A 13,056-nucleotide genomic window follows, 5' to 3' on the forward strand; every position below is an offset into this window, starting at 1 on the left:
TCAAGATATGTACTAGTCCCCTAGCAATTCTCTTTTCTGACGTATTGTGCAATGGTATCGCCTCAGGTTATTGGTAGCGTAATCCATTAACACCAGATTGTATTAGAGGTCAAAATAAATACATAACTGTTCTCTCAAAAGGAACCTCAATAATGGCTAATGAGACCAGCTGACTTCTATAATGTGGCCTGGAAGCACTGTACTGACACTCAGAGCAAGATGCACAACAACATATTATGTGCAGGTACTGTATGCATGATAAAACATGTTTAGTCAACTTAATGGTTTTCCCAATATTGGTTTCTAACATTAGACCAAATGCACATATAGAAAAGGATGTTTAAAGTCAGGGTACATAGATGATATCGTAACATTAGCATACACCTTATTGACTCTGCTACTTGATACTAGTATCCACTTCTGTATTTCAAATGAGATGCACTTGGAAGGAAAGTCAATTGCAAATGACTGCTAATATAAGAGCATGCCATTGTGGGAAAGCTGTATCCCAATAGAGCCTGACACAGCGTGCGGGTGAAACATGTTGCATTGCGGGAATACGGAACACATAAGCTAGCAAGCCACAGCAGCGTGTGAAATTCTGCCGGTGGACGCCCGTTTTACTACTGCCCCCCCCGCACTGGCTATGCTAGTTCTAAGAGAGCGGCAACCACTTCCATTCGATAAGCATATTACTGTTACTTCTTCTGACCACCGCACTAACAAGGACGGAGCCCATCTTATACCATTGGAGGAAACAGAACAAACATTACCAGAGCGGAGTCGGGTGAGTAAAACGCCGGTCAGGCGTATCACCTCCACCTACCCTTTTGAAGACTATCTAGACTGTTACACTGCTTATTATACTAATGATCTTATATACCCATCCACTCTATTAAGAGTATATTGCAGAGTTACCCTTGGAGCATACATCCTGGCAAATAGGGAGATCTGGAAAACCTGACCTGCTTCTTTTACTGTTTGCCAACGTAATTAGGTGAATTACATCAAAAAGGAACACCTTTAATTCCTGGACTTATGTTTGTTTTGTCCTGTATTGTGTAGTATACCGGTATTAGGATATTCAGCAACAATTTATCCTTTAATACCCACTACTCTCCATTCTTATTGGAGAAACTTTGCATTGTCACTTCGTAGCACTTATTTTAAATGTAATTTTTTCTTAAATACTTTTACTTCTGTCCAATGCACCTTTTGTAGGACTAATTTATTAATAAAAGACACTTGATATTAATCGCCTGTTGCAGATGCAATTTTATTCTTATTCTTTTCGATAGATATTATATATATTTAATTGTCATATCTGGCGAGCGCTGTTTCCCCTTTGTTTTCGAACAATTTCTAAGTAGGTGGGGTATCCTACATTGTTCCAGCAGTCCCCCCCCACGCCTCACCTTTTTTTACTGTAGATTGTTATCCAAGAAAAGTACAGCCTCCACCCACATACTTTTAACCATTCAGGTCAAAATATGCCTTTTACAATTTGCCTGACAGAAAGGGTGCCACAAGGCCTGCGCACTAATTTTTAGGCCAACTTTCCCTCTCAGCTGTTCTTTTTCGAAAGTTGTTAAATAAGCTTCAACATCATCACTCTGTCATTTTTTGCAGAAAATGATTAGCACGTATAGAGCTGGAGCTATCTGTGACATCCATGGAAGCATTTCCAGTCAGAGCTGCTATATGCTGCATACCTCGTTTAACGCCTCCCGGTCTAGGTGCTGTCGCCCCCGGATCTCCTTAATATCCAACTGCTGTTGCGTCCAAGCCTCCTCAATGGCCAATTGCTACACCCTAGTGGCTTCCTGCTGCACTAATGTAGCCTGTAGGAAGGCCTTAACTATGTCCTACAAATTATTTCTTGGTGCAGGTGAGAAGCAGAAACTGATGACACCACCAAGAGGTTCACAAGTTTTATTAATCAAATAATAAAATATACTAGCTAATCTAGTACTGACCTATTCCTTTAGCACTTCATTTAAAAGGAAGTGTTGAAGGGGAGGAGCTTATATACTAAAAGACTTAGCTATTCAGTGCTAGCGCCTCAACCCTTACTAAACCCTATGGTCTGGGGATAAAGTATCGGGCGCGTGCCCGCTTTATCCCCGTATTCAATTTGGAGGCGGCGAAAACAGGAGCCTGCGGAAAGGTAAGTATCGGGAAAAATAGGGGAATTTTCGGGAATTCATCCTGGGACCCCCCTAATGATGTCCAGAAATGGGGGATCACTGTGGGTACCCCCGTTTAGCCCTGCAGAATGTGTTCTGCATTTTTAAATAGCCGCGGCAGGTGTTTTTTTTTCGCAACATTAAAGAAGTGATGCAGAAGAGCACTTAGGTTTTTTTTTTGTTTTAAAAAGTGGTCCCATCAAATGTGGGGTACATGAAAATGGGCAGAGCCGTAACTAGACTTTTTGGTGCCCTGTGCCAGAAAGAGCATTGGCGCCCCCCTCATTTTTCAAAGGGAAATAATGCACCCAAAAAAGGGCCATGGCTTCTTGGGGAAGGCCCAGGGAAGAGATAGGAGAGGCCAGGAGATGCTGGGGATGAAATAAGAGGAACCTACAAGCAAGAATGATAATAAAAAGAAATTTGACAGGCCCAAACAGCGCCCCCTGACCTGTGGTGCCATGTGCGATGGCACCGGCCGCACTACCCTAGCTATGGCCCTAAAAATGGGTACTAGTACATTTTTAAGTCCCTAAACTAATTTGTAAAAAAATCTGCAAAAATGCACCTGCCGCTAATAGCCTATTCTAGAAAACACCTGCCGCATACTTACAGAACACCCCTGAACCTAGTGGGCTTTTTTTTTAAACACTGTTCCCCATTTTTTTTTTTAACCCCAAAATTAAAATTATTGTTTTGGGGTGTCCCAATTTTTTTAAAAAAACTTTTTTTGACACAGTTCGTTTTTAGGGGCTATTCCCAGGGGTACAGGCTATTTTTTTTTTAAGCCTGCACCCCTAAACCCCAATTCTGCACTTTTTTTCGCTATGTAAAACATGGTGAAAACTTATCCCCGTTTTTTAACAAAGACTTTTCGAACCGGCGAAAAGTCTATTTAATTGAATACGGGGATAATTGAAACATGCGAAAATGACGTAATCGGAGATAATTTATCACCAATTTCGACTTTTCGCATCCAAATTAAATACCCCCTATGTCGCAATGCGACTGTGCTGATTAATTTGATATGCGACACTTGTATATCCGTGTGCGACTGGGACAATGCGACTGTGCTGATTAATTTGATATGCGACACTTGTATATCTGTGTGCGACTGGGACAGTGCGACTGTGCTGATTAATTTGATATGCAACACTTGTATATCTGTGTGTGACTGGGACAATGCCACTGTGCTGATTAATTTGATATGTAGCACATGTGCATCTGTGTGCGACTGGGACAATGCGATCGGACAGAGCTGTTCTGTCTTGTGGGAGTAGCTATCATTTGCTGTGTTAGCTTTACCTTTGTGAGGTCTTTATACAGCTCTGGATAGAGTAGAGCGGTCTCTGGCTTCACATCTTGATCCAGTACCAGTGAGAAAACTGGAAACATTGTGTAGATGGTTGCATACCTTGGAAAATAAATAATATAAAAACTTTGAAAAACAAATGATAGAAATAATTATTTGCTTAGATAATCTAATAAGGAAAGTTTGTTTTTCTCTTTTTAAACTGCTAATATATACTATGTAGTTTACAGCTTGTAGAAGTGAGCAACCTCTCAGGAGAAAAATATATGTTGCTTGAAGCTTATACTACAACTATGAGTATAGGACTGTACAGCTGTCTATATAACATTAAATGACTTGTTTTTAAGTAGTAATGAAACCGTGAACAAGCATTAATAGCATGTAAGGTACGTGCCTCACTCCAGAGAGTATAAGAGCACAGATAAAGAAGAAATAAGTGCACCTTGCTTACTGGTGTATGGGTTTTTAGCTTTTGAATGAATTCATTTGTTTGGAATGGCAAGGTACTGGAGTCATATAGTCAGTGGATGAAGGCATCAGCTATATAAAGATTAGAACACACAGCACTAGAGAACAGTACAAATGTCATGCTGTAACCACACAACAGGGGAGCCCTGCTGAGGAGGCAGTGAGGAGCACTGCAAGGGGTAAGTTGCAATTTCTGAATTACTGCATTTCTCCAACATTCTTGATGAGATACAATTACTGCACAAATATGTACGGCAACTGATTATTTCACGACTCTTCCATCAGTTGTTCACATGCCTGTTACTTGGCTGCTTCATCATTACTGTCAATGAGAAAACCACCATGTACCTGGTACGGATACACAGCTGAATAGAACCCCTCCAGGGTCAATTACTTTCATTTGCCTGAAAATATCTGTTGTTGGTTTTTTAAGGACATTATTTTTTGCTCCCTCGCCATGTTAACTATTAGTGCATGAATAATATGGGAATAACTAATTATAACATTTTCCTTTAGACATAATTAAAAGGCAACCAACTGATCTTGGCCCTGATGTAATCAAACAAAAATAGTTTTCTTACCAAGTTGTCACCAAATAAATACTAGTTTTGACTTACCCTACCATTAGGAATCCCTGGTACAAAGGAACAGATGCGAAATAGAAGACTGAGGAAAACACAGCCTTAAAAGGAAGCAAGAAATGAAAAATGAATACATTTAGCATCTTAAACACTACAGTAGGGCATAGTTGGACAATTAAAAAATATGTTATAGCATAATCAATATTTAAGATATACTGTAAGATAGATAATCTACAGTGCAAACAATGTTTTCATAAGGATCATACATGCATGTTGATAAAGAACACACAATTATGACTTATCACTGAAAACATTGTATTTATTCAGTGTGCGGAGGCATCTCCTTTGTCTTACACCAGATTGGAATGACAATTTAATTTACAGACACAGCACTATCCATTTTATGACAGCACTGACAAACTGCATGGAAATTGTAAGTTCAGGATAAATGGCGACAAATCCCGAAAACACATAAAGATAAATATATGTATTGGAGAGAAAGGAACGTGAAATACTGACTTGTGTGCAAATTATACAGTGCTCTTAAAACAACCATTTTGTCATTCAGATAAAAAATTATTCCTATATAATACATACATATTTTTGTTTTAGGTCTCTGACGCAGTTCAATGGGTATTTTTGGTTTTATTGAAGCCATTGTGAAATTCAATAAATGAGAAGCTTAATTTTAAAGTGTTGTGTAAAAAGCCTCTACTGATAGGAGGTAAAAGTGATAAATGCTTAGTTTGTCTGCTGTATTACACCAATTCTACAATCTCACATTGTGCTGACTATCAGTGTGGTTCAAACTGGGTCGTATCGAGCTATAAATGCTGACAGCAAAGGAAATAATCATACACTGCTGCTGACAGGACAGATTACTAATTGATCCCAGTAAGTGACCGAGGATGGTGGCAGACTTTCAGGGACATATGTCAGTGCAAACTGAGCAACTTGTGGTGTTTATTTATTTTTAGTAAACTGACCTTTTGTGACGTTTAAAGGCTATATAATACACATAAAAAGATAGATAGAATTTATTCCATCTTTCAAATATAAAGCATGGAATTTTGAACACAAGCCATAAAAAAAACTATTGATTATTCTATGTAATGCTTCAATTCTGAGGTTTGCTTATTATTATTTATTAACAGTTTGTTATATAGTGCAGCATATCCTGTTGCACTTTACAAATGAAAACAACATTAATAGACAAAACTGGGTAGAAACAGACAGACATAAATGTAAGAGGACCCTGCTCTCAAGCTTACAATCTATAGGGAAATAGGTGTTGATACACAAGGATAGGTGCTACATATTGCAAATTGGTCCAGCCAGATTGCAGAGGTTATTGGTGGGCTGTATGATCCAGTCACACTGGAAAGTTGGCCTAAGGTTAGGAGGATGTGAAATTGAAGAAAGAGAAAATATGTGATGATATGTGTATACTGTAAGAAGGAAGTACGATAGGGAAGCTATAAAGGTTATGTAGGCAGTTCTGGAATCTGATAAGCTTTTCATGAAGAGGTGACTTTTCAGAGAATGTTTGGAGACTAGCGGAAAGTCTTATTGTGCATGGGAGGGCATTCCACAGGGTGGGTGTAGCCCGAAAAAAGTCCAGTAACCGTGCATAGGAACAAGTAATGCGTAAGGATGAGAGAAGCAGATCTTGTGCAGAGCGGAGTTGTCGGGTTGGAAGATATTTTGAGATAAGTGAAGAGATGTATGTTGGTGTGGTTTGGTTAATAGCTTTATGTGTGAGTGTAAGTATTTTGTATTGAATACGGTAGAAAACCGGTAACCAATGGAGGAACTGACAGAATGGATCAGCAGACAATGAACGTTTACTTCTACAATCAAAAAAATTATTTAACAGTCATATTTAAAAATTGCATCAAAGCAGTGTATGATGTTACCTGCATAGTGGAAATAATAAGGCCTCTGTGTATGACAAACTGCCCCAGCGCCGCTGATCTTTTATAACTGTTCCGACCGTGCACCATCAATAATCTGCCAATGTGCTTAAACTGAGTGATGGAAAAATCAGCTGCAAGAGAAGCTTGTTTTCCCTCCTACAATAAAAATATATTATAGCAGATAACTATTAGTGAAACATTAAGATATTAGCAGGACCGAGCTTCATTGCCAGCCCCTAGGTCAGGTTTCCAATTGCCACCATCCACAACTTCCACCATGTCTCATCTGTATAGAATAAATGTGCTCCTAAATTAAGCTGCCTGATTTACCAGGTAATGCTGAAGTCATCTAAATGGTATCAGTTTACCTGGCTGTATGCTTACAATACATTGTTCACAGGGAATGGTATCGAAATACCGGCGGCTCTTTAGCTAAAGAGCCGCCGGTTCAAATCCCAACGGCGGAAGCCCGACAGGAGGAGATCCCGATGATGGAAGGTAAAGTACTCTAACCCTCCCCTCACCCCTTCCTAACCCTCCCTTGGCGGTGCCTATCCCTAAAACTCCCGGGGTGGTGCCTAAACCTAACCCCCTCTTACTGCACCCTAAACCTAACCCTCGTGGGGGGGGGGTGGGGGGGAGTGCCTAACCCTAAGCTCCCGCCAGGTTGCGCCTAACTCCCCCTTCCCCTAGCCAAACCCTCCCCGGGGGGGAGCCTATCCCTAAGTCCCGCCGGGGGTGCCTAAACCTAACCCTCTCCCCTCGCGGCTAACTGCTAAGAGACCCCAGACTTACCTAGTTTGGGATGGCGTCTGTGTGGATTCCAGCGTCGGGATTAAGATAGGCATCGGTATTTCGACGCCTATCTTAAATCCTGTGTAAGGCTTCTACCGTCGGGATTGAGACTGGCAGCATCCCGTCCACCGGTCTGCTAACTACATCCCGTTCATAATGTCATTGTAAGCTTATTATTACACTTTAATCTTTAAAGCACTATTTATATAATAATCTCCTTGCTTCTGTGTTTTGCTTTATTTATCTGTACAAGAGACATATATTTGCTATACTTTAATTAACAATGCTATTATTAAAGGGGCATGCTCTAATATACAAATGTGTCCACATACATCTATCCTCCGTGCACTACAAGTCACATTACACATAACACGAGAGCAGTGTGACTCTGTAGTGCAGAGCGTCTTTTTAACTTCAAATGCATCTTTTTCACACAGAGAGCTTCTGCTGATTGAAATGATATGCAGCATGCCTATGTTCTGTGTGCGACTGCTGGTGCATCTGCATGCGAAATGCTACGTTACAGTGTCAGTGGCTGTGTCAAGATGCACTTGAAAGTAAAAAGACACACGAAAAGATGCTGGGTGCTACTGAGTCATGCCATGGCGTGGCGCAACTAGAACTGTTTAACGTGCTAGAAGGCTAGATGTATGAGGACATATCTGTAGTTGTTTATTCACCATAAGTAATCTGAGACACTACATCTAGGTCTATGTGGACTTTCCATAAACATCTAGGCTAAGAGCTTAACATACAGCCCACTGACCCATAAACTTTCTGGGCATGGACAATTTAGTATAGAGCGATTTAGACTAAATTAACTATATATCTTTCCCCATATTGTACTATATTGTCCTTTGCTACTCCTAATCTTTCCCCTACCCTTAGAAGTTAAGAAGTTGAAATCATCTAAACATTTTAATGTGGCTACAGTTTCTGCAGCAGCCACTTAAAACTGTCTGTACATCCTTACTTATAGTAAGTTATTATTCAGCAAAAACAATATTAACACTACTTTTAACTTGGCCTTTATGTAATTATATTGCTAGAAATGCACCAGTTTTATGACCTCTTCTGATAAGTATATATGAGCACTGGAAAACATATCAATGAACCAGTCAGCAAATGTAATATAATATTACCTTTCCCTCTATACCAATGCCACAGTCAGCTGCCTGGATCATGCTTACATCATTACCACCATCACCTAGAAAACACAGTTTTTTTACATCACTACAAATTCAAGGTACATGTGATACATTGAAATATATACAATAATATATATAAGCTTATAGATGATGTCTACACGATCTGCATTAATGATATTTAATGTAAAGTGTAAATGTTTATAATTTACTACTTAGGGGATAATGAAGATTGTACTGTAGGTTCTATTCTTATGATATAAGCAAAAACAATTCCATAATGAATATCTTTATAATTGAATTTTTAAATATATGCTTTTTTATAGCACCTAAATAAGGCAGCTACATTGAAAATACATACAAATGTTAGAATATAAGCGAAGGATATATACTATTGTAGGTATTTTTTTTGTGGAACAAACCAACTGTATTTTAGTGGTATAGGTTGAAGAAATAGGTGAAAATAAAATTTTTTGTGTTCTTGTTTGTATGAACTGGCTGTCAGGCACATCTGTAGATAAAGGCCCAGCCATGGACTGATGTGTGAATGTGTCCTAGGATGTGTTGTGTTGTGGTAGTATGGTTTACAATGTTACCTAGTAATAGAGATTTTTATTTTTTTATTTCCAACTACTACACTCTGGTATCACATTTTACCTTGTCTCAAAAAATACCAATAAAAGTAATGGAAAAATACAAATTATTCACTTTGTAATTATTTGTACATCAAACGGTCTACAAATGCTGGTGTAGAACTAGATGAACCAGTCTAAGACTGGCAGCTGTTACCAGTGGATCCCTCACATACTGTACATGCGTTAGAACAGGCTCTAAATGGTAAGCAGCGCTCTCTCACCTATGGCACATGTGCGTCTTCCCGTGTGTTGCTGTAGAAGCTTTACAATGTGAGCTTTCTGTGTTGGTGAACATCGGCAGCACACAACAGCAGGGCACTGACAGGCAAGTTCAACAAATTCATGCTCATAATACTTTAAACAAACCTAAATAAAGCAAAGAGAAAATATATTTACATTTTTTTAATACATTACATTCAACTAATTATGCTCCGTAAAGATCTAGATTTGCATTTGAATTATTACATGCTTATTTTAAGAACTTTGTAGTAACTAGGTCCAGAGATGACATTAACGCAAGTCAATATATGTATTAGTACACATAATATCAGTACGCCAGTTACTATACACACTAAAGAGATGAATGAGCAGTGTTCAAATGTTATGAAAGTGGAGTAGTCTATCTTTATTATTATTATCATTTATTTATATGGCACCACAGGTGTTCCGCAGCACCTTACAAAGTACATAAACAAATAGGTGACCAGCTACTTACAGCACAATACAATGCAATGCAGAATAAGGACATGGATAATATACATTGCTACATTAGCGACCATAACACCCAAATAAGCAACAGAGCATAAGCAACCAAGTGTTAGGTGCCCTAGTGGGTAGTAAGAAGTAGATGAAAGTAAAGTAAGGAGAAGCACTAGAGGGTAGAGGGCCCTGCTCGTAAGAGCTTACATTCTGAAGGGGAGGGCAGACAAACAGGGGTGGCACAGATGGGGTAGACAGTGAGGAAGGTGCATATAGCAGTAAGTTAGGATGCGACTTGGAAGGCTTTAATGAAGTAGTGGGTCTTGAGAGCCCGTTTGAAGGATTGTAGAGTGGTGGAGAATCTGATGGGGAGAGGGAGAGAATTCCAAAGATGGGGAGCATCACGGGTAAAATCTTGGAGGCGGAAGTGGGAGGAAGTAATCAGTTGGCATGAGAGGCGGCATGTATTTTTGAACGAAGAGGGAGGACAGGAGAGTGAAGGGAGATGAGGCCAGAGACTTAAATGGTAGATGAATGGGTGAGGGCATTGTAAGCGAGTGTGAGAACCTTGAATTGGCTTCTGAAAGGGAAGGGGAGCCAGTGGAGAGCTTGTAGGAGAGAGGAGGCAGATGTAGATGAGCCAAGCAGCAGCACTGAGGACAGACTGGAGACGAGAGAGATGGGAGTTGGGGAGGCCAGATATGAGGAGGTTACAGTAGTCCAATCTGGAGATGACCAGTGAGTCCAGAAAAAAATGGGAAAAAAATGGGAAAAAGGGATGGTTGGAAGCACAGGGAATAATAATTATACTCTATATTGGAGAAGAAATAAATAATTATATAAGCCCTAATTCAATTGTTAAACATAAAACAGAGGTGCTCCCAAGGAGTATAATGTCAATAAGAAAAACAAAAAGAGAAAAAAAGATAACTCCCATGGAAGGGGCACACTCTGTATTAAATTAAAAATTAACTTTTATTGTTGTATTTAATAAAATTCTTGTGAAAATAGGGCAAGAAATATTATAACTCAAAATATATATATATATACACACACACAAATCCTTGAAAAAATGTATTATTGAAGATTTAAAAAATTCAGAATAGGCCTATCTCATGGGATCATGAGAAATGGTCTACAATATTCATATGTTTAACCCAGAAAAATATATCACTAATTGCATCAGGAATCAGTAACACTGAATGAAGAAATTGTCAGATAGGTAAGTACATAAATCCATCATCATAACCCCTAGGTTATTAATTCTCAAATGCTAAGTGTAAGTACATACAACAGTAACAGATTACTGTCTATTGGCACTATAGACGGGTGACAATTATTAGGTTATTCATATACAGAGTGTACTCACACCTTTACTAGTACCAATAATGACTATGAAGCAAATCCTCATGGGATCACGAGAAATTTGTCTACAGTTGTCATTTATTAGACCTAGGAAAAATATCACTGTTGTCATCAGGAAATCAGTAACAATGGATAAAGACTTTGTCAGACATCATCATAACCCCTAGGTTATCAATTCTCAAATGCTAGGTGCAAGTACATACATCAGCAACACATTCCTAACTGTTGACACTGTAAAAAGGTGTATTGGGTTAATCCTGTACGGAGTATAGTCACACATTTGCTTGAGCTATTAATGAAAAATGAACTGAACAAATTATTAAAGGCGAAAATACAAGATACATTGACACATTTATTATAAATGTATAAATAATTGAAATAAATACAATATCGGCAGCAGAAAAAGAGTTAACAAAGGTATGTTATACCATAACTCTTATTGTCTTCTTCGGGGTCCATGGGGTCCACAGCCATTACGTTGGGGATATCCCAAAGCACTAACCCTACGGGCGGGGACGCTCCTGACTCTCAGAAGAGAGGAGAATCCTACGCCCGAAGGAGGCATCCTGAGAGGCAAAAGTGTCAAAGGCATAAAATTTGACAAAGGTATGGATGGAAGACCATGTGGCTGCTTTATATAATTGCTCAGCAGAAGCACCCCAGCGGGCCGCCCATGATGGACCTACCGCCCTAGTAGAATGTGCCGTCACTGAATCCGGCACACGCACACCAGCCTGTGTATAAGCCAATGAAATTGCCATGCGAATCCACCTGACCAGTGTCTGCTTATTGGCTGGCTAGCCACGCTTATGACAACCATAAAACACAAAAAGTGGATCGGACTTCCTCCATTTGCTCGTGCGTTTAACATAAATTCTCAACGCACGGACCACATCCAGGGAAGCCTCACCTTGTGAGAGACTTGTGCCCTGAAATGCTGGAACTACTATTTCTTCATTAATATGAAATTTAGACACCACTTTCGGAAGGTAACCCTCCCTAGTACGTAGTACTGCTCTATCTTGATGAAATATCAAGAACGGCTCACGGAAGGAAAGCGCAGCTAAATCCGACACTCTACGTGCAGATGCCATAGCAAGAAGGAATACCATCTTTGCTGTTAGCCACTTGATGTCTATTGAATTTAAAGGCTCGAACGGAGGAGCCTGTAAAACCTTCAGAACTAGAGTCAAGTCCCACGGAACAACCGAGGAAACGAAGGGAGGCTGAATCCTCAGCATCCCCTGAAAAAAGGTCTTTATATCCGGTCTCAGAGCAATTTTATGTTGGAACCAGACTGAAAGAGCTGACACCTGTACCCTTAAAGAGGCCAGGCGTAGCCCTTTTTCCAGACCGCTTTGAACAAAATCCAGCACTCTGGATATCAGGAATTTATGTGGATCATACCCTTTCAGTTCACACCACTGAAAGAAAGTATGCCAAACCCTATAATATATACGGGCTGAGGATGGTTTCCGTGCCTTCAGCATCGTCCGTATAACAGACTCGGAAAACCCCTTTTCCCTCAAGACGGAGGCCTCAAGAGCCATGCCCTCAAAGATAGCCGATGAAGATCCGGGTACCAGCAGGGACCGTGTAGCAACAGATCCGGTCTCAATGGCAGAGGCCATGGAGTGTCTATGGAGAGAGACCGTAGATCTGTGAACCAGTGCCGTCTCGGCCACGCCGGAGCTATTAATATGACGGTGCTGCCCTCTTGTTTGATCTTTCTGACCACTCTGGGCAGAAGAGCAAACGGGGGAAACAGATATACCAGCTTGTAACGCCACTTTACTGTCAGTGCGTCTACAAACTCGGCTCTCGGATCTCTTGTCCAGGATCCGTACCTGGGAACCTTGTTGTTCCTTCTTGATGCCATCAGATCTATTTCTGGTAGACCCCACCTGTCCACAAGGTTCCGAAAAACCTGTGGATGTAGGGCCCATTCCCTATC

At 40.1% G+C, this 13,056-nt stretch overlaps 1 protein-coding gene across 4 annotated transcripts in view; it reads right to left on the bottom strand.

Moving 5' to 3' along the window:
- ATP9B (ATPase phospholipid transporting 9B) overlaps nucleotides 1–13,056 on the bottom strand; it is a 434,681-nt gene that overhangs the window by 22,146 nt on the left and 399,479 nt on the right. For all 4 annotated transcript variants that reach the window (XM_088475905.1, XM_088475902.1, XM_088475901.1 and 1 more), the window contains exons 22-26: nucleotides 9,260–9,404; nucleotides 8,401–8,465; nucleotides 6,464–6,619; nucleotides 4,584–4,648; nucleotides 3,492–3,600 (exon numbers count right to left, since the gene is read on the bottom strand). In XM_088475905.1, coding sequence (XP_088332031.1) covers nucleotides 3,492–3,600; nucleotides 4,584–4,648; nucleotides 6,464–6,619; nucleotides 8,401–8,465; nucleotides 9,260–9,404 — 540 coding nt within the window. The remainder of the gene's footprint in view (nucleotides 1–3,491; nucleotides 3,601–4,583; nucleotides 4,649–6,463; nucleotides 6,620–8,400; nucleotides 8,466–9,259; nucleotides 9,405–13,056) is intronic.

The sequence above is a fragment of the Taudactylus pleione genome, unplaced genomic scaffold, assembly GCF_031769625.1.
Source record: "Taudactylus pleione unplaced genomic scaffold, aTauple2 ptg000179l, whole genome shotgun sequence".
In the NCBI taxonomy this organism is placed as follows: domain Eukaryota; kingdom Metazoa; phylum Chordata; class Amphibia; order Anura; family Myobatrachidae; genus Taudactylus; species Taudactylus pleione.